Source organism: Mesoplodon bidens, assembly GCF_964165515.1.
Source record: "Mesoplodon bidens genome assembly, chromosome: 2".
Taxonomy (NCBI): Eukaryota; Metazoa; Chordata; class Mammalia; order Artiodactyla; family Ziphiidae; genus Mesoplodon; species Mesoplodon bidens.
In genome coordinates, this window is record NC_138177.1 from 104,816,193 (window position 1) to 104,839,199 (window position 23,007).

General features: G+C 35.4%; 1 protein-coding gene across 4 annotated transcripts in view; it reads right to left on the reverse strand.

The window, feature by feature from the left end:
* The window catches only part of RPAP2 (RNA polymerase II associated protein 2), an 83,613-nt gene that overhangs the window by 41,987 nt on the left and 18,619 nt on the right, over positions 1-23,007 (reverse strand). For 3 of the 4 annotated variants that reach the window (XM_081223848.1, XM_081223846.1, XM_081223847.1), the window contains exons 7-10: positions 15,212-15,247; positions 12,220-13,156; positions 7,045-7,127; positions 4,334-4,414 (exon numbers count right to left, since the gene is read on the reverse strand). In XM_081223848.1, coding sequence (XP_081079974.1) covers positions 4,334-4,414; positions 7,045-7,127; positions 12,220-13,156; positions 15,212-15,247 — 1,137 coding nt within the window. Of the gene's footprint in view, positions 1-4,333; positions 4,415-7,044; positions 7,128-7,631; positions 7,967-12,219; positions 13,157-15,211; positions 15,248-23,007 lie in introns of those variants that run through there. The other variant, XM_081223849.1, reaches the window with a different exon arrangement.

Genomic DNA, 23,007 nt, shown 5'->3' on the forward strand with positions numbered 1-23,007 from the left:
CATCACCCTAACCTGGATAATTATGAAGCAAATCCCACACATCATATTGTTTCATCTAGGCTTTGTTTTAATTTAGTGTAAATAATGCAGAAAGTAACTTGAAAAAACTAAATAAGAATGACAGAAAAAGGTGATAAAATAACAGTTTATAAATATAAAAGGAAAATGACATTTGAGTCTTTTCATTTCTGCAGTCTGTTGGCTACCTCTTACTAAACTAAAGAACACTGTGCCTCTTGTCTTGGCTAGCTTATGTGTCACAGAAGGCACAGGTAACAGAATCCTCTCAAGTAGAGTTCTTACTTGGGGTCTAGAGTGGTGATAAATGAAATTACTTTAAAAAAATCTTTAATACTAATAATTACCGAGACAACCAATAGATTCCTTAAAAAATTTTTTTTCAGGGGCTTCCCTGGTGGTGCAGTGGTTAAGAATCCACCTGCCAATGCAGGGGACACGGGTTAGAGCCCTGGTCCGGGAAGATCCCACATGCCACGGAGCTACTAAGCCCATGTGCCACAACTACTGAGCCTGTGCTCTAGAGGCCGCGAGCCACAACTACTGAGCCCACGCACCTACAGCCCGTGCTCCGCAACAAGAGAAGCCACCACAATGAGAAGCCCGCGCACCGCAATGAAGTGTAGCTTCCACTTGCCACAAGTAGAGAAAGCCTGCACCCAGCAATGAAGACCCAATGCAGCCAAAAATAAATAAATAAAATAAATTTATAAAAATTTTTTTCCAGCTTTACTGAGGTATAATTGACACACAGTAATTATATATATTTAAGGTACACAAGTTGATGTTTTGATATATGTATACGATGTGAAATGACCACCACAATCAAGCTAAATAACACTTCCATTACACAGTTACCATTTTTTCTTCCTCCCTCCCTCCCTCCCTCTCTCTCTCTCTCTCTCTCTCTCTCTCTCTCTCTCTCTCTTTCCCTTTCTTTCTTTCTTTCTGGTGAGGCCACTTAAGATCTATCCTCTCGACTTAGATTTGGGGTCTAAACCCAACTACTAGTTGTGTGATTTGAGATTACTTAATCTCTCATCTCTCATCTGTAAAATGAGGATAATACCACTATTTTTTGGAAATTAAATGTGTAAAGTGCCAAGCACAGTCCGGCAGATAGTAAGTACTATATTGAATACACGTATTGACATGGACTAAACATTATTACCAGGGCTGCTTCAAAAGACCAAAATAACAAACGGCCTGGACAGTGAGTGGTTTCCAACCTGAAATACCTAAATTTCTAGGGCACATGAAAGTAATAATGTGGCAATCTTGCAGTTGTAGCCAAACATTTTTTTCCAATGGGTTTCTAGTAAGTTCTGAGAACCTCAGAATAGTTAAAAAAGAAGAAAGAAAACATACAATTAGGTAGAAAAACAATTGGCTTTAGAAAATATAGGCAGAGTAAGTTGAATCACTTGTTCATCTATTCTAAATGAGGGGGGTAAAAAATGAAGTACAAAATTCATATTTGTAGTTCAAAATCAAAGGCTTTATTCTAATATTTCATCTAATGTGTCTTTAGTGACTTTACCAGTTTGCTCAGAAAGGTGATTAAATAAACACTGTCTGCAAGAAATTGAGTAACAAGTCTTTTAAAAATCAATGAAACAGAGTAGAACCTGGTCTTCATCTTCCCTCAGCTAACCTTTCTTAATATGATATTTACTTCCTAACAAATCCACACTGTACAGATCTATTCAAACTTTATCATCAGTGTAGACAGTTGAAAAACTTTTGTTTTCTTTTGGATGCATGGTTTTGTGACAGGTATACGACCTAGACCTAAAAAACAAGTGTCTCTCTTTTCCTAACTAAATAGAAATGCAAAGAAGTTCAGCTTTCGTCTTGGTATTTGGCCCAAACCCTCCTTTTAGTAAAGCATTTAGTCAGTCTTCCAAAGGCCTAGGCCAATCTGAGCATCATTTCTGGCATTCTTAAACTTGTGTGTGATCAATGATCTTGTGATTGGATAGTTACCAAGACATCCAATGAGTGTAACAATGTCAGTAATTAGCACAATCATGTCATTCAGATTTATTGTTATTCCCTGAACATTCACTTTCAAATATAAACATTCTAGATGAAATGGAGTGAAAATGTTCTTATGTGCTTGTTTTATCAGTCAATATAAGAGTAAAATGCTGTAGTAATTAATGTTGCTTATGAAAACTTAATTTTATGCATAAAAGAATTAGTAAAAATTTTCAGTTATTTAGCAAAATAGATTGACAGTTAATACAAATATGTCATACATTAAATAGATAACTTCCTCAAGAACATTATATCTTGGAAAAAATGTTTATAAAAATTCAAATAATGTAAGACAAAATAATAGATATTAGATTTATCATAATTCAGTCTTTGCAGAACTGTATCATGTACTACCATTCATAACATTAAAGAAAATAACATTTAAGAGCTGTATTTAAATTTCAGTTATTTACTTCCATTTAAGTCATAAATTTTTCAAGAAAACATCCTATTGGGGAATTCTTCACACCTTGTGATGATGAATTAAAAACAATGTTACCTCATAATACCATGGGATGGAAAAATACCTAAACTATGTAAATAAAGGATGGGCAATAATTCAAATATAATCTCTAATCAAAATAATTTTTAAGATGTTAAGACAAGCCTGTTAGAGAAAATTAGGGTACCCCAAACACATTTTGTTTAGTAAAACTTCACAGTAAACAACTCTACAAGAATGTCTTAATATAGTCTTAGGTCTATGAAGGCTGAAGATTCAAACATAAAGTGTTACAAACAATCCTTTTCAGTAGCTGAAGATGAAGAATTTTTGAGACATGCCTAAACTTTGAATCCTAGTTCCTATTAAATAATTTATTGGAAAACATTTTCCTGAATGACTTTGTGGCACACGAAAAGGTTAGGGATGTTTTCAAATGTACTGGTTTAAAGTGTATATCTATTTGGTATTATCTATGTACAATACAGGGACTGCAAGAGAAATCCAATTGCTGACAGTGCCAAGAAATTGTTCCTGTATTATACTTGTAAACTTTAAAAATCTTACTACTGGGCCTCCCTGGTGGCGCAGTGGTTGAGAGTCCGCCTGCCGATGCAGGGGATACGGGTTCGTGCCCCGGTCCGGGAGGATCCCATATGCCGCGGAGCGGCTGGGCCCGTGAGCCATGGCCGCTGGGCCTGCGCATCCGGAGCCTGTGCTCCGCAAGGGGAGAGGCCACAACAGTGAGAGGCCCGCGTACCGCAAAATAAAAAAAAAAAAAAAAAAAAAAAAAAAAAATCTTACTACTACTGTTGGCAATAAACTATAATAAGAATTGATTTTTTGGATGAAATGATTCTTTTACCCTAGAAGTTCATCCTATGTTGGTGCTATCTGGCTTTAGTCACAGACAAATATTAATTTAACTTTGGGTCACTGGCATTAGGCCAAAATGCATATTTGGTACACCTCTACTAATAACTTATTTAGAGGCCTATCTCTAGGCTTCTAAGTAGAGAACCTCCTCTTAGCCTGTTGAATATTTTTACCTTGATAATTGCAGAAAAATCCCAACTGCTCCACTTCGTAATTGATATTCTCTATTCTTCCTGTCCTTGTCTTATCACTTTAAGTCTGTTCCACACTACTCAAAGCTAAATTATCCACTGTTTTGCACTGCTCTCTGTGCTCACCTTGTCTTCTCACAGGACCTCTTCCTCGAGGGTGGGCATTAGTCTTCTTCTGTATTGTCCATAGTGCTGGTCATCTGATATATATTTACTAATTCACTAAAATCCAAGATGTCACTGACTAACCACCTTTGTGTCTCAGATATTCTCCTTCTTAATTTTAGGCTATTCCATAAATAAACTACCCCAAACTAAACATATCAAGGTTTGAGCAAATAAGGGGTTGCATTTAACAAAAGATATAAGCTGGAGAGGGAGGGACAAATTGGGAGATTGGGATTGACATATACACACTATTACATATAAAACAGATAACTAATAAGGACCTTCCTACTGTATAGCACAGGGATGGGAAAAGAACCTAAAAAAGAGTGGATATATGTATACATATAACTGATTCACTTTGCTGTACACTTGCAACTAACACTGTAAATCAACTACAATAAAAATTAAACAAAAACAAAAGAAAACAAAAGATATAAGTAATGTTGTTTAGTGGAAGAGAAAATAAAACAGTATTTAGATTTAAGACAATGAAGGTAACTCATTTACTTTCTTCATGCCTTAGTCTACTATGGATTCTGCAAGGCAATTACATAAAGTCAAAATAACTGAGAAGGAAAATCCTAATATTAACACTAACCTGAAAGTTCGGACAAGATTTTTAAGTTGTGTGTAAACATCTCCTAATGTAATCTGAAGAGGCCCCATAAGTCCAGGCAATCTGAAAATAAAAAATTACATTTCCTTTAAAATATAATTACATAGATACGTTTCTGGGGGTCTTGCCTAAGTCTGGATTTTCCATAGGGAAACACTGAGGTGGAGTCAATTAAGTAAGGTTATAACTGGTAAGAAGTCATAAAGAAATATTTCAAAATAACTCCACACTCTATTTTGTAGCCTATGTTACAGAATGAGGCACTGAAATGCAAAAATATCATTTTGGCTGCCAGCTATGTTCTTGTCTCTAGTATTTCTTACCTTTTTACTTTCAAATATTAAATAAATGGAAAGAACACAGGCCAGAAGAACTTCCCTCCAAATGGTCCAATATGGGAGTGTGGCATATTTCTCATTACATCCTTATGGTAAGAGTAAACATTGGTACATTTCTAGAGAGCAATTTGACAATATATACTAATATTTTAAATGTGGACACTCTTTGACCCAATAGTTTTGCTATGAAAAAATTTATCCTAAAGAAATAATCAAACATAAAAAAGATGGTTATTGGAGAAATATTTTTAGTAGTGAAAAAATGGTAACAAATGTCCATCAACAGGTGGTTAAATAAATTATGATACAACCATATAATAATAAAATCTTTAAAATAATAATATAAATCTATATTTTTTAATGTGGAAAGATATTCATGATAAATGTTAAGTGAAAAATGCATATGTAGTATTGTTCCATTTTTATAAAAACATACATGTTATAATGCAATTGCATATCACACATAGTATATATCGAACATATGTCATTCTCTCTAGGTTTAGACTATACCAGACGGAACCAAAGGGAATGAATATACACACACCATCTATACCACATATATGTCAGGGATAAACATCAAAATATTAATAGTTACTGTTGAGTGGTGGGCTTACAGGTGATTTTCGCTTCCTTATTTATATCACTTTCTACAGCCTAAATCTTCTGGAATAAGCATGTATTACTTTTTAAAAAAACTTATTATAAAAGTTTAAAACACATTTCAAAATAGAGGCAGTAACAATAATAACCCCATATTTCTATTCCCAGATTCAATCTCCCTATATTTTGTTACATTTGCTTCATTTTTCCTTCCTTTTTTGCAATATCTTAAAGTAAATCCCTGACATCATGTCATTTGACCCCTAAATTTTTCCTTATTTACTCTAAATACAAGTGCATTTTCGTATATAATCATAATAAAACCATCACACCTAACCAAATTAACAATTCCTTAATATCATCTAATACTCAGTGCATATTTCATGTTCTTTGATTCTCTAAAAGTTTTTTGTACAGTTGGTGCTACTTTTACAATGAGAAAAAACTCAACTGCTTTCATAAACAACCAAACAAAAAAATCCCTATGTCACTATAATTATTTTGTTTTCAGTGTTCTTTGTGCTTCTTCTTAAATTATTCCACCACTTCTCAAATTTAGTTCTTGCCCTAATATCAATAACTTGGTCTTCTAGCAGGGTTCCTTTTGGTATCTTCTGTTGTAGCCAAAACCCATAAGGAACAGAATTCCTTCAATGACATGCCTATGTGGTCTTAAATGTAAAACTGGGTACTTTCATTAGATAAAAAGTCTAGAAAACTATTTTCACATAAATCCCTACCTACTAATTACATGCTAGTATAGTTAATCTATCCCAACTTTCAAAACCTATGTAACTAAAATCAAGGACTGATATCTTCTTATCCTATGAATCAGACAGATGGTGACTTACACTGTTGTCTAAACTAATATTTAACAGAAACAAATGTACAAGTATGAAGAGCAGGTAAAAGACAAAACAGATTATATATGAAGAGTCTAACACATAACAGGCATTCAATAAATATTAATTTAAACACTTATTTAACATGTAAAATTTAGAGAAGTAAGCTGTTCAAAATACTATGGCTTCTAAGAAAATAGGCTTTTCTTATTTTTGAACTACTACAAAATTAAGACTTCTCCACGTGCACATCACCTTAAATAATGACTGAAAACACCTTTCTGTCTTCTATGCTGAAGAAAAAAAGTGCTGGTTGAAAAGTTCAAGATAGCCGTCACACCTCTGAAAAAAGATTTTCAAGCTCCTTTTGAAAGAGAAACCAAGATTGCAATTTTCAAATGTCATTTATGACTGGGCTAATTACAAGAACAACAACTTCCACTACGGGAAGCTTAAAACTAAAGTGCAAAATTCAAGTTGTTGAGTGTGAAACAGTTCTATGAATATGTATACAGAGTAAGTCAATAAACCATTAAACCTTTATAAAATCTTATTTACACGTGAAACTGATGTGACACATTTACCACAAATCAGTATTTAAATGGGTCTAGCTCTGATATTTTTTCCCTGACTTCACTAGATTATTTAATGGGAGTGAAGCAGTTTGGTTTTCTACTCCCATAATTTCAAACTTCCTCTTTATTATGTGTCTCTATGTCTTCTACACAGAACAATTACAATATTCTTTGGTAGGACATCTTAAAAATCTAAATTTATCAGGTGACAAAATCCATGTAAACTTTACACATTATCCTTCTGTTCAAAATTCAAGGATTATACCAATAAGTTATGAACCCACAAATACCAAATTAATTTAAATATTATAAACATGGAATGATAATTACATACTTACACTTTACTCAATTTTTCTAGTACGATGCGTTTTCTAATCTGGTTCTGAGAACTTGAATCTATCAGTGGAAAGGTGGGATCATGCTGAATCACATTTTCAAACAAAGCAAAATAAAATCATAAATTTACATTCTTTCTTTGATAAGAACAACAAACATTAAAACACAAAAAGTTTATACCTGTGGTATGGTAGAATAAAAATTAGACTTCAGAATTAGAATATTTAAGTTTGAGTATCGGCTCAGTCAGTAGGCTGGTATGAACTTGCTTGAGCCATCTGCCCTCTTTTGAGAGCATTTTCTCATCTGTATAATAAGGATACTAATACTTTCTTTATTAAATGAGAAAATGTATATAAAAAGACTTCATAAAATGCTAAATGCTATATAAATGTAGGAGATTAAGGGACTAAAATTATCAAATACTATAAATGTATTATGGGAAATTCCACTTCTAGAAACGGCAGACAAGATAATTCAAACCACTTCTGATGAAAAACTGAAAAAACTGGAAAAAACCCACGATTCTTTGAAAGCATCAGAGAGCTAATAAGGTAGTAAAGAATTATGGTCTGAGATTCTGGAGATAGTAATTCCAGAGAAGGCACTGACTAATTCCAGAAGAGGCAATTTAGATAATGAGAACCTGAGCATCAGAGTTCAGGGCATACCAAGAAGGAAGAGGTACTGTCAACCTACCCCAAACTTGAGACCAGGACTTAGAAGGACCATACTCCAGGAGTAAGAATGAAGAGGAAACGGACTGGCTCTTGCAGGGACTGAAGCTCAGCTTCAAATCACCTTAATCACTGATTGGATTAAAGTGATTTGGTGGGACTTCCCTGGTGGTTCAGTGGGTTCTGCACTCCCAATGAAGGGGGCCTGGGTTCAACCCCTGGTCAGGGAACTAGACCAGCAAATCATCTGCCAGAAGCAAACACAAATCTGTTCTAGAGGAAGATAACATCAGCCTGGGTTTCAAGCTATCTCTAATTTTTATTATGCAATGTTTGCCACATAATAAAATAAGAAAACAAGACAATATGATCAAAATCTGAAACATCAGCTCATAGAAATCAACCCCTAGGAAATCCATGTAATGAAGTTATCAACCTTATTTAGAGTAACTATGCTGAATATATTCAAAGAAAAATAACAAGATGGAAAATTTTAGCAGAGAACTGGAAGCTATATATATAAAAAAACAAAACTCCTAGTAACTGAAAAAATATAGTATTTAAAAGAACTCAATGGATAGATTTAATAACACAGTAGAAAAGACTGAAGAGAGAATACTGATTTGGAAAATATCCAGAATGAAGCACAGACACACACCCCTCTCCTCCCACCCCCCGGCTTGGGGTAATGCAAAGCACAAGAGAATATAAAAAACAGAAGATACAGTGAAAAAGACTAACGTATCTGCAACTGGAGTACCAGGTAGAGAGGAAAGGGAGAATGGGACAGAAGCAATACCTGAAGAGATAATAACTGAGAATATTCCAAAACTGATAAAAGAAATCAAATCACAGATTTAAGTATACAACAGCCAAAAGAATAAATACAAATATAATCACACCTAGGCAAAGCATTCTAAAATTGATGGTAACCAAAGACAAAAAAAAAAAAATCTTAAAAGTAGCTACAGGAAGAAACAGTATTTTCAAATAAGAGAAATAAATGGAAGCCAAAAGACAATGAATATGTACTTTCAACGGGCTGCAAGAAAATAACTACTAATTTAGAATTAATTTAGAATTCAATGTCCAGGAAAACATCTTTCAAAAGTGAAAGTAAAATAAAGAATGTCCTGACAAAACTGAGAAGATTCATCATTAGCAAAGTGGCACTAATGGAAATAAAGGATATTCTTCAGGCCCAAGGGGAACGATCCCAGATGAAAGAATGGAGATGCAGGAAGGCGTGAAGAACAGTAAAAGAGTAATTAATTGGATAAATCCAACTTAATACCGACTATAAACAATCTTGTAGGATTTAAAAATACAGAGAGAATAAAAGTACACAACAGAGCACATTAAGTCAAGATGGGGTAAATGGAATTAAAGTTTCTAAGGTACTAATTGTCCAGGAAACAATAAAAGTATTAACTTATATTAGATTTTAATAAGACACAGATTCAGTTTTTAATCTTTAGGGAAACCAATTAATGATCAGTAAAAGAATGTATAAAAACTAGCTAACAGAGGGCAAAAAATGGAATAATGATATCTGATCCAAAGAAAGCAAGAAAGGAGAGAAGAACACAGAACAGGTGGGATATGCAGAAAGCAACAAGTGAGATGCTAGATTTAAACCCAAATATATCAATTATGACACTAAATGTAAATGGACTAAATTCTCCACATCAAGGACAAAGATTATCAACCTAGATTAAAAAAAAAAGATAGTCCTTGAAAATACTAATAAAAGAATGTGAGTGTCAGGAAAGTAGATCTTGTAAAGCCATAAATACATACATACATACATACATACATAAATAAATAAATAAATAAATAAAATCAATGGAGAGCAAAGTCACTCCATATGCTAAGAGGTTAGATTTACCAGGAAGACATAAGCTCACATTTGCACCCAAGATAACTGTCTCAAAATATTAAAAGTAAAATTCACAAAACTAAAAGGAAAAATAATCAATTTATAATTATGCTGAGAGATTTTGACCCACCTTGCCCATCTCTCTCAGTAACTAAAGGAATGAGCAAACAAACAAAACAAAAAAGAAAGAAGGAAAAAAAGAAAGAGAAGAAAAAGAAAAATCAACAGTGCTTTAATGTGCACACATTTCCCCAGAGAGAAACAATGAAATCTGACTGATACTCCTCACTGTAAACAAAAATCAATTCCAGATGAATTACAGATCTAAATGTTAAAGGAAAAACAAAGCTTCCAGAAGATGAAATAACCTGGGCTAAGTAAAGATTTCTTAAAGAAGTCACTAAAGGGAACCATTAGTAAACTGGACTCAAGATACCATTAATGAGAGTGAAAAGGCAAGTCTCAGAGTAGAAGATATCTGTAATACACAAAAATGGTCTTGAATCCTGAATACATAAAGAATTCCTGATATTCCAATAGATAAATGGAAAAAAAGACTTGAACAGGTACTTCACAAAAGAGACTATCCAAATGGTTCATAAGCAGATGAAACAGTGCTCAACTCATTAATCATCAGAGAAATGTATTATAACCTAAAATCAGTACCATCGGAATAGTGAAAAGTAACAATATCAAGTATTGGTGAGAATGTGGAGTCATGTAAACTCTCACACAGTGATAGTAGAATATAAAATGGCAGAACCATTTTGGAAAACTGTTTGGCATTATCTAGTAGAGTTGCATATATGCATACACTCTGACCCAGAAATTCTAGTCCTAGGTACATACCCATCAGAAATGCATACACATTAAAAGAGAGACATATACAAGAAAAGTTCATAACAGCATAGTTCATAATAGCCCCAAACTGGAAACAGCCTAAATGCTTATTAACATTAATAAATTGTGGTATATTTATATAATGGAATACTATGAAGCAATGAAAGAATGAACTACAACTATCTGCAACACAAATGACTCATGAACATAATGCTGCACAAAATAAATTGGATACCAAAGAACATATACTGAGTGAATCCATTTACATTCAGTTCAAAATTGGGAAAATTAATCTATGCTATTATAGTCATTAATTTGGGAAAGAGGTAATGATTTGGAGGAGACATTGTGGGGCTTCTGGTTTACTCGAATTTCTTGGCCTGCGTAGTGATTACATTGGTGTGTTCACTTGTGATAATGCAATGAGCTGTACACTTACTATCTGTGTTACACTTCAATGAAAAAGTTTTTTTTTCTAATATATATTAAAAAATTTTTTTTAACATCTTTATTGGAGTATAATTGCTTTACAATGTTGTGTTAGTTTCTGCAATGAAAAAGTTTTAGCAACAGAGAAGCAGTCAAATTTCAGGGATTACTTTTTCCTTCTTAAGGCTTATTAGCATAAAAACAATAAAACAAGTGATATACGAAAGTTATGCAGCTTAGTGACAAAGAACAATGTCTCTCCAGGCTTCATATAAAGTTATGGATGCTGTCTAATAATCCAGTTGAAGTGATTTCAAATATAGTGCTGGGCTAGATAACATTCTGTAGAAATATAAGAAATTTCTAAAGTTTTACTGTATTTCCACTTTCGCACTTTTTAAATCTCCAAATGTGTTCTTAAATTTAGAGCCATATTTACTCAGAAAACAAACTCCTATGGTAAAAGCAAGGTTATCACCTATTCCTCTTCATGCCAAATGACTTCCTTTCCCAAACTACACATCAACCAAAAATGGGTAATGGAAATACTGAAAGAACCTCATGAAATCTCAGCAGCATAACATCAGTTTCTACATATAACTATTTACATATAACTGAGTACCAATTATATGTCAGGTACTGGGATAAATGCTTTATATGCATTATCTTTAAAACTCATAAAAATTGAGTAAGGGAAGCCATTTATAATCCCATTTACAGATAAGCAATCAGACTCAAGAGACTAAGTTTTCATACAGCTAGTAAATGACAGAGCAGATAATCAAATCTACGTTACCTAAATGTGCTCTTTCCGTTTTCTCCTACGTCCACTATTTCCCCAATAAGTCTCCTTTACTAAATAATTTTCGTTCATAATATTTTAAGTGAGAATGCTTGCCAAATATTATCCAAATATTTTACTATTCAATTAGTATGTCTACTCCACTGCATATAGTCCCACTGGAAATAAAACACAAAGATACACACCCTCTGTAGAAATCTGAAAGCATACATACCAATGAAGAAAAAACAAGCCTTTTCAGAGAGTCTAGATATTATATGAAGAATTAGGTTTTAAAGAAAAGTTTGTCCCACAATTGTAGGCTATTTCTACATTAGAGAAAAATGTTAAATATTGATGAAAATTTCCTGGGGCAAACTTTAACTTATTTGGAAAATAATAATGTCAATACTGGAGATGGCATTTTAAACCAAAAGACTGAAAGACTAAAGAAGTCTTCTGAAAACTAAAAAAATTATTCCTTCAGTACTTTTATTCCTGCTCCAAGATTTACTATGGTAAGTGTTCCACATGTTAGCAGTATGGAAAAATCATTATCATTAAGACATACCTCTTCCGAGTCTTGTGATTTGGTGGTTTCTTCATTCAAAACATATCGTCCTCTATAAAACTCCCTGATCCTTAGATTTAACGTTTCAGTTTCTTTTTTCAAGTTCTCATAACTTGGCAGTGGTTTAATGGCTGTATCTGAGGCTCTAAACGGTAAAGACTCATCCAAGCTGTTCTGAGATTCCTGCAAGGCAGGGGAATGACTGTCTGGGTCACAGTTCACATCATCTTCATCAAGTTCTTCTTCCTTAACCAGAGGGGCTGAAGAGGGTTTCAGACATACAGAAGCATAATTCTGGCCATACAAAAACCTCAAAGTTTCTTCTGTCTTCCACTCAATCAAAGTCTCCTTCAGGGCTTTAAGTAAGTTTGCCTTTGCAACTTCAGGGCACACCTGCACTGAACTAGAAGCTGACCTAGAAACTTGGTTCGATTTGGCAAATTTCCTCTTAAAATGCTCAGCACTTTTCCTACTTATGCCTACAAGAGTTATTTTTGAACTACTATATTTAGTTTCAGAAATTTTTGAAGCTTCTAATTTTTCTTGCAGAGACCTATTTGAAGAAATCTGAGTATATACATTCTGTAAAGGAAGTTCACAAGCAGCAGCTTTCTCCTCACTATCTAATCTGCAATTGCCTAACTGCTCAGTGACATCTATTACTGTCTGTTCTTTGCTTTCCTGATTGGAGTTAACCTTTTGACCAGCTTTCTTTTTCATTATGCTTTTTTTGTGCAGCTGTGGGCTTATACCCGTTGCACTCGGTCTGTTTCCTTGTAGAATGGAGGAAACAAAGTCTTGCTCATTATCACTGCTACTATCACTATGAGTGCCAGAAGAACTAGATTCATCATGCTTCTCAAAATGGCCAGGACTGTCAACATCTGATGTTTTAATGGCCTTACTGCATAACTGTATTTCTTCTCCAGAATGACCACTGTTGAGGGAAAGAAACAAAACAACTGTAACAGAAAAGCAACATGTCACACAGTATTTATACTTTGTAACTTTCAAGGTAGAAACTTTTATTCCCTAGGCAAGGCCTTATTTATAGGCTTATATTTACCTAGGCCTATATACACAGACACATACACATTTCAGAAGAAAGTTATAATTCTATAATTTCTCTACATCTTATTTATTTGATATAATTCTCTTTCCATCTTCTTCCCTTGTATTTTCTCTCCAATTATTTTAGAAGTGTTATAAGAGTATAGCAAAAATAAAAAAACCCCACATACACACAAAAACAAAAACCCCACAAACCAACATTTGATAATTCCATCCTACTGAATTATTTTGATTTTTGCTTTCTCCCTTTCTGTAACTGCTTTATATATCTTTTTTTTAAAAAGAATTCTTTTGAAAACTTCATTATTGGTTTCTCAAAAAAAAATGAGAGGAACTGTTTAGATTTTGAAACATAAAAAGAGACGTTTAAGCATTTTCCAATTCTGGTTGATAGTTATGCAGAAAATTCCATTGAATGAAAAATTCAAGAAAGTCATAGCAGAAAATAAAGTTGGCAAATCAACATTTACCAATGAAAGATACTTATACTTAAAAATTCCAGAGTTAAATCACAATGATAATAAGACAACAGTTTTCCCCTTGCCTATGTTCATTTAATTTTCAGATTAGGTTTATAAAAGATTAAAAAATATGAAAAGAGCAGAGGCAAAGAGAGCTTTGTCTATACAAACTTGAGATAAATAAGGATAGGAGAGCAATTACCCTTAAGCAAATGCCTATATAATAACTTTAAAAGATCAGGATGGCAAGGATTCTAGGTCAAGAAGCACTTGGAGGGTGGTGAAAGGGTATATGGGAACTCTCTACTTCTCACACAATTTTTCTGTAACCCTATTTTTTGTATTTTCTGTAAACCTATCCCCCCAAAGCCTATTACAATTTTTAAAAATAAAATGAAATAAAATAATTCAGCAATAAACAGAAAAGCATGCTTGGGGGAAGTGTAAAAGAAGAAGAAAAACAGTTGAAAATAAGGTTGTAGATGGGAATGGAGAAAAAAGATAAGTTCATTCAGTATTTTATAACATTTTTTAGTTAGAGTCTAGCCTACATAGCCACAGACTGTCTCTTGTATCTGAAGTAAGTACAATTTCAAAAAACTTAGAACTCAATTTTCATGTATACTTTCTCTTGGAATTGTATGGTAATTATATTTTTCTATACTATTTTTTTTTGCAGTACGTGGGTCTCTCACTGTTGTGGCCTCTCCCATTGTGGAGCACAGGCTCTGGAGGCGCAGGCTCAGTGGCCATGGCTCACGGGCCTACCCCCGGACCGGGGCACGAACCCGTGTCCCCTGCATTGGCAGGTGGACTCTCAACCACTGCACCACCAGGGAAGCCCCTCTCTATACTATTTTGAAGGTGTAAGTTAAAGATTTATAGCAAATAATAAATATCTCTCACTTGTGCTCCATTCCATCTAACTAAGGTAGTGACTAATAACTAGGAAAATTTATTCTGGAAGATAAAAGGATATGTTTTGAGAGATGATCATGGTTGGGCAAGCAATACCATGAGGAAAGTTTAGAAAAAAAATCACAACTTGGAATTTCTATTAATGCTTTAGACACTCTTTCAAATAATTAACTGATATATTAATGTTCTGAAATTCTATAAAACTGTAAAAACCTTTCAACAAATGTAATTGGCACAATCTAGTCGACAAAGAAGCACAATATCTCAGAGGGAAGCTGTGTTTGTATCATATTTCAACAGGTTCAATTAGACTTCCTTGGTAGGAACAGCTGTACAGTAAATCATACAGATCAAACACATCATCTTACCATCACAAAAGAAAAAAAAGCTGTACAAGGCAAATATTTCTTTTTGTGGGCTAGAATGGGCACTTACATAATGCATCAGCACAGGAAGTCCAAGAGTTCATATCACCTGGTTTACTCTTAATGCTTCTATTAACAAGAATACATAGAAGGTAAGTGATACTGATTCAACCATACCTTTGTCCTTCCTGTAGCAGCTGAAAATCAGGATGTCTGTGACAAAAACACATAAGTAAAAAACTGAAATCAATTGATATGTCAAACACTTTCAAGTGTTTATTATAACCACTTTGGATAGAAAATATAATTAAAAGGAAATAGTTCATATAAAGATTTTTTAAGAAAAACATTAAACTACAACATATTATAAAACTCATCCACAAGAAATATGAATTAATCTTTCTAATCCAAAATTTACTTATATTTCAGGACTAAGTTCAACTTCCACTAGCCCAATTAAGTTTTCCTTGACTAACATGCTAAAGTAAATCTCTCCCTTCTCTAAATTCCAGAGTCATCATTGTCTGAAGAGTTAATACACATTAATCATGTGCTCTTCTATGACCTAACACAGAAATTTTATCTAAATATCTTACTTTTCGTATGGTTAAGTCTAGTTTCTTAACTAGACTACAAGCTTGTTGAGGTCAGAGATTATTTATTCATTATAATTCTCCTGTATTTCCTTTATATGGTCAATAAGACTTTTTGCCCTAATTTTGAGAAAGCAGTTGTATTGTAGCATGGATGTGAGGTATGTAGGTCAGGTGATTTAACTCTAGGGACAATTTTACTATGCAATACCAGAAATCACATATGGCTGGGCATTAAAAAGGGGGAGGAAAAAGCTCTTAAAAAGCCCTATACAAAGAGGAACAAATATAATAGCAAATGAATCCAAGAGGACAGGAAGACTCTGTAAAGTGCTTCTGAAGTACTCAGAAAAAGTGGCTTCTAAAGACTACAAAACATGTTAAATAAAAGTAAATATTCAAAGAACTAAATAAATGATCAATATTCTATGTGCCCTGATAGAAAGATTCAATATTGTCAAGAGGTTAGTTCTTCTCAAATTGATCTGTGATTCAATGCAATCCCAATCAAAATCTCAGCAAATTATTCTATGGATATTGACAAATTCATTCTAAAGTTTTTATGGAGAGGCAAAGACCCAAAATAGTTAATATAATATTGAAGGAGAAGGACAAAGTTGGAGAATTGACACTACCTGTCTTTAAGACTTACTATAAAGCTACAGTAATCAAGATGGAGCAGTGTGGCACTGGTGAAAGAAGAGACAAAAAAGATCATTGGAACAAAATAGAGAGACCAGAATAGACCCACGGGCGTAGTCATGATCTCTGACAAAAGAACAAAGGCAACACAATGGAGAAAATATAGTCTTTTCAACAAGTGATGTTCCACATGCAAAAAAATTAATCTAGACACAGAACTTACACTCTTCACAAAAATTAACTCAAAATGGATCACAGACTGTAATGCAAAACTATAAAACTCCTAGAAGAGGGACTTCCCTGGTGGTCCAGTGGTTAGGACTCCATGCTTCCACTGCAGCACTACAGTGGGCCCAGGTTTGATCCCTCGTTGGGGAACTAATACCTTGCGTGCTGCTTGGTGTGGCCAATAAATAAATAAATAAATAAAATTTAAAAACATCAACAACAAAACTCTGAGAAGATAATACAGGAGAAAACCTTGATGACTTTTTAGATACACACCAAAGGCATTATCCATGAAAAAAGAATTGATAAGTCAGACTTCATTAAAATTAAAAGTTTCTGTTCTGTGAAAAATACTGTCAACAGAATAAAAAGATAAGACACAGACTAGGAGAAAACATTTGCAAAACACATATCTGATAAAGGACTGTTATCCAAAATATCAAAGCACACTTAAAACTCAACAGTAAGAAAATAAGCAACTCAATTAAAAAGTGGGCCCAAGACCTTAACAGATACCTCACCAAAGAAGATAAACAGATGGTAAATAAGCATATGAAAAGATGCTCTACAACAGCAGTCCACAACCTTTTTGGCACCAAGGACTGGTTTCGTGGAAGTTAATTTTTCCACCAACCAGGATGGGGGGATGGTTTCGGGATGATTCAAATGCATTACATTTATTGTGCATTTTATTTCTTTTATTATTACATTGTAATATATAGTGAAATAATTATACAACTCACCATAATGCAGAATCACTGGGAGCCCTGAGCTTGTTTTCACTTGCCACTCACTGATAGAGTTTTTGTTTTTGTTTTTTTTTAACTGATAGGGTTTTGATGAGAGTCTGCAAGCAATTGATTTATTATGGTCTCTGTACAGTCAAACCTCTCTGCTAATGATAATCTGTATTTGCAGCTGTTCCCCAGCACTAGCATCACTGCCTCAGCTCCACCTCAGATCATCAGGCATTAGATTCTCATAAGGAGTGTGCAACCTAGATCCCTTGCGTGTGTAGTTCACAGTAGGGTTCAAGCTCCTATGGGAATCTAACGCCGCTGCTGATCTGACGGGAGACAGAGCTCAAGCGGTAATGTGAGTGATGGGGAGCGGCTGTAAATACAGACGAAGCTTCGCTCGCTTGCTTGCCCAGCTGCTGCTCACCTCCTGCTGTGTGGCCCAGTTCCTAACAGGCCACGGACCAGTATTGGTCTGTGGTCCGGGGGTTGGGGACCCCTGCTCTACATAAGTCATCAGGGAAATGCAAATTAATACAACAAGATACCACTATACATCTATTAGAATAACCAAAACCCAGAACACTGACAAGATCAAAGGGTCTGAATGTTTGTGTCCCTTCACCCCCAAATTCATATGTTAAATCCTAATCCAGGGCTTCCCTGGTGGTGCAGTGGTTAAGGATCCACCTGCCAATGCAGGGGACACAGGTTCCAGCCCTGGTCCAGGAAGATCCCACATGCTGTGGAGCAACTAAGCCCGTGTGCCATAACTACTGAGCCTGTGCTCTAGAGCCGATGAGCCACAACTACTGAGCTTGTGTGTCACAACTACTGAAGCCTGTGAGCCTAGAGCCCGTGCTCTGCAACGAGAAGCCACTGCAACGAGAAGCCTGCACACCACAATGAAGAGCAGCTCCCACTCGCCACAACTAGAGAAAGCCGTGCGCAGCAACGAAGACCCAACGCAGCCATAAAAAAAAAAAAAAATCCTAACCCAATGTGATACTATTAGGAGATGGGGCCTTTGGGAGGTGATTAGGTCATGAGGGCAAATCTTTCCTGAATGGGATTAGCATCTTTATAAGAGAGGCCAGAGAGATCCCCTCCCATTCTACCATGTGAGGACATAACCAGAAGTCTTCAACCCAGAAGAGGTGCTCACCCAACCATACTGGCACCCTGACCTCAGATTTAAAACCTCTATAGCTGTGAGAAGAAATTCCTCTTGTTTTTAAGTTACCCAATCCATGCTATTTTGTTATAGCAGCCTGAACAGACTAAGACATGCACAAAAGACCTCACCAAAGAAGATATACAGCTGGCAAACAAGCATATGAAAAGATGCTCCACCTCATATATCATCAGAGAAATGCATATTAAAATAATAATGAGATATTACTACACACCTATTAGAACAGCCAAAATCCAGAGCACTGAAACCATCAAATGTTGGTGAGGATGTGAAACAACAGAAACTCTCATTCACTGCTGGTGAGAATGCAAAATGGTACAATCACTTTGGAAGACATCTTAGAGACGTCTTACAAAACTAAACATACTCTAACCATACAATCCAGAAAACATATGCCTTCATATTTACCCAAAGGAATTGAAAACATGTCTATACAAAAACCTGTATGCTATGTTTACAGCAGCTCTATTCATATTTGCCAAAACTTGGAAGCAACCAAGATGTTCTTCACTAGGTAAAGGGATAAATACTATGGTACATTCAGACAATGAAATATTACTCAGGGCTAAAAAGCAATGAGATATCAAGCTATGAAAAGACAGGGAGAAACTTAAATGCTTTTTTACTAAGTGACAGAATCCAGTTTGAAAAGCCTACATACTATAGGACTCCAACTATATATATGACATTCTGGAAAAGGTAAAACTATGGAGACAGTAAAAAGATAAGGGGTTACAGAGGTTTGGGGGTAGGAGACATATAGGTGGAGCATAGAGGATTTTTAGGGCTATAAAACTACTCTGTATGACACTGTAATGGTAGATTCAAGTCATTATACATTTGTCCAAACCCAAAACTGTACACTAAGAGTGAACCCTAATGTAAACCATGGATGTGGGTGGTAATGATGTGTCAATGCAGGCTCATCAATTGTAAGAAATGTACCATTTTGATGGGGGATGCTGATAATGGGGGAGGTAATGCACGTGTGTGGGCAGGGAGTTTATGGGAAATCTCTGAACCTTCCTCTCCATTTTGCTGTGAACCTAAAATTGCTCAAAAAACAAAGTCAATTGGGACTTCCCTGGTGGTGCAGTGGTTAAGACTCTGAGTTCCCAATGCAGAGGGCCCGGGTTTGATCCCTGGTCAGGGAACTAGATCCCACATGCATGCCACAACTGAGAGTTCCCATGCCTCAACTAAGGCACTGGCGAGCCACAACTAAGGAGCCGGTGAGCTGCAACTAAAAAGCCTGTGAGCCGCAACTAAGGAGCCCACCTGCCGCAACTAAGACCCAGCGCAACCAAATAAATTAATTAAAAAAATAATAAAAGTAAAAAACAAAGTCAATTAATAGAAAAAATACAAGAACATAGGTGTGCACTAAAGAGAAGCTAAGGCACTGAACATAAATCCCACTTAAAGGGCAAAATAGGGCTGTAATGAAGGTCATATTGCAAAAATCTCTGATTAAAAAAAGTCAAGTTACAAACACTAAATGCTGGAGAGGGTGTGGAGAAAAGGGAACCCTCCTGTACTGTTGGTGGGAATGTAAATTGATACAGCCACTATGGAGAACAGTATGGAGCTTCCTTAAAAAACTAAAAATAGAACTACCATATGACCCAGCAATCCCACTACTGGGCATATACCCAGAGAAAACCATAATTCAAAAAGATACATGCATCCCAATATTCAATGCAGCACTACTTACAATAGACAGGACATGGAAGCAACCTAAATGTCCATCAACAGAGGAATGGATAAAGATGTGGTACATATACACAATGGAATACTACTCAGCCATAAAAAGGAACGAAATTGTGTCATTTGCAGAGATGTGGATGGACCGAGAGACCGTCATACAGAGTAAGTCAGAAAGAGAAAAATAAATATCGTATATTAATGCATATATGTGGAATCTAGAAAAATGGTATAGATGATCTTATTTGCAAAGCAGAAAGAGACACAGATGTAGAGAACAAACATATGGACACCAAGGGGGGAGAAGGGTTGGGATGATTTGGGAGATTGGGATTGATATACATACACTACTATGTATAAAACAGATAACTAATGAGAACCTATGCACAGGGAACTCTACTCAGTGCTCTGTGGTGACCTAAATGGGAAGGAAATCCAAAAGAGAGGGGATATATGTATACATATAGCTGATTCACTTTGCTGTGCAGCAGAAAGAACACAATATTGTAAAGCAACTATACTCCAATAAAAATTAATTTAAAAAAAGAGTCAAGCTAAATGGATAGATGGAACCAGAAGTCATTTGAGTTATGACACTTAAAGGCTACCAATCAAAAATATCAGTTGCAAGTATTTTTCTATATAATTAAACATCACAGCATCAATCATATAACTACTGCCTAGATAATCCATTCATCTTTTATTCAGTCACAAGCATACAAGCCACTGCAGGGAATGGATTTGTTGCCAATCCTCTCCTTAGCTATGGGAGGCATTGCTAACTGATCAAGGCATTCTTTCCCATTAAACATCTAAGTACCACACACCAGGATGCGTACATCCCTGCTCTAGAGATTTCCGTGCAGTTCAGGAATTCCCCCAAGACCAATAATAAAAAATTTAGAAGAAAAAGACAAAATAAGGCAATAGGCAGTAAGTTCCCTGACAGTAAAAATTTGATCTATTTTTTCTTCTTCCTTAGTCCTTCAGCCAATCGAGGTGTGTCCTTTCCCAATCATCCAAATTATCCTGTTTACCCTCCTTCTTCCCACTCATGAAAACTCTAGTCACAGAAGCTACCTTGGTTTGGTGTTACTCAAAGAAAACAAATGACACTGCTTGGATGGTGACTAGCCTTGACTACTCCAGGGGATATTTATAACTCCCATTAAGAGCTTTTTTAGCATACTAAATAATATGCTAACGTTTACAACAGAGTGTTTTATTGCCTGTTGACTACTTCCTCCCACTTCCATTTGTAGTTCTCTCACTCTTCCTATCCCACTTCCCCGCCCAAGTTTTCCTGGCTAAAATTATCAAGGTTCAGTACCATGCAGCTGTCTGGTATTTGGTCCTACACCAGGATCTGAGTATCACTGTAGGGAAAAAAAAAATATGTGTAGACACAGTGATTCTCAATTGGATTCTTACACTAACTAAATGGCTAACCTGCAAATGCATGGTATATTCCATCAATCAACAAATTCCTTCAAAAATAAAATTCTGAACTATTATATGTATGGACTATGTTGGGTATGTTAAGTAATACAAAGAATAGGTTCCTATTTTTAAGGACATTACAATTTAGTAGGAGGAAAGCTCGTGTTCCAAGAGATTTATAAATAATAATCCTCATAAGAATGATATAGCTACTACTACCATCCCACATTACAGATAAAAAGACCGAGTACTGAAAGACTGACTAATGTGCCGAAAGTCACACAGCTAGTAAGTGGTAAAGCCAGGAATCACAGCCAGCCAGCATCGCTCGTAAGAACTACACTCCTGCATCATATAATTCATGAGAGAGAGATGAGCTGCTCCAGAAAATTAGAGAAGAAAGAAAAACTTCTGGCTGAGCCAATGAAGAAAAGCTTCAGATTCAGCTGGGCCTATAAAGATCAATATAGTTTGTATATAAAGGCATTTGAGGCTAATCCTATGGATTTTACTCTGAGGTTTTACTCCACAAACCTCTCTCCCTTTTTTCTCTTTCCTTTCAGTAAACTACCATGCTTAAACTTAGCCCATCTCTTAAACAAACAAACACACAAAACAACCCTGTCCTTGAGCCATACAATCCCTCCCCCTTTCATTCAGACTTCTTTAAAGAAGTCTGCACTCATCATTTCCAATTCTGTATTTCCTATTCAGTCCTCAACCCTCTGCCTCCTGGAACCTGTATGCATTACTCTACTGAAATGGCTCTTGCTAAGATCACCAATTACCATAGGACTGCTAAATCTAAAGGATATTTTTCAGGATTTTTTTTTTCTTTTTTAAAGTACAGGAAAAAGAATTAGAATGAAAGGAGAGTTTGAAAGAGTAAGAAAACAGGAATAAACCATACAGCAAGGCCTTGGTGAGAGGAGAACAGAATCGGTAACACAGAAGTACTATATTAGCAACGAGGAGGCAGAGAAATGAGAGAGCATATGAAGAAAATAACGTTGAAGGAGCTTCTGGTGGATGCCCTCAATCATTTCAGTTAAGTAGTAGGTTATATCTACTATGAGTTGGGGGTGGGGTTCAAAGTTTAAGGAGAGGAGAAAAGGTCTGAATGTATCATAGTCATTAAGAAACAAAGAATAAACACTTGAGGACACTGTTGAGACTAGACAGAATGAACTGGAACAGGGCCACAGGAATGCAAAGAGTGCAGGCTTTGGTGTCAGACAAAACTGCATTTAAATCCCAAATCTATATATATATAAGCTAAGTGTTCTTGAGAGAGTCACTAAACCTCTCTAAGCCTCAGTTTCACCACCCATAAAATGGGTAACGGTACTTCCCCAGGGATGTTGTGAGGATTGAATTAAATGAGACAGCATATCAAAAGTGCTAATGATCTGATTTGAGAACTTTACCCAATAA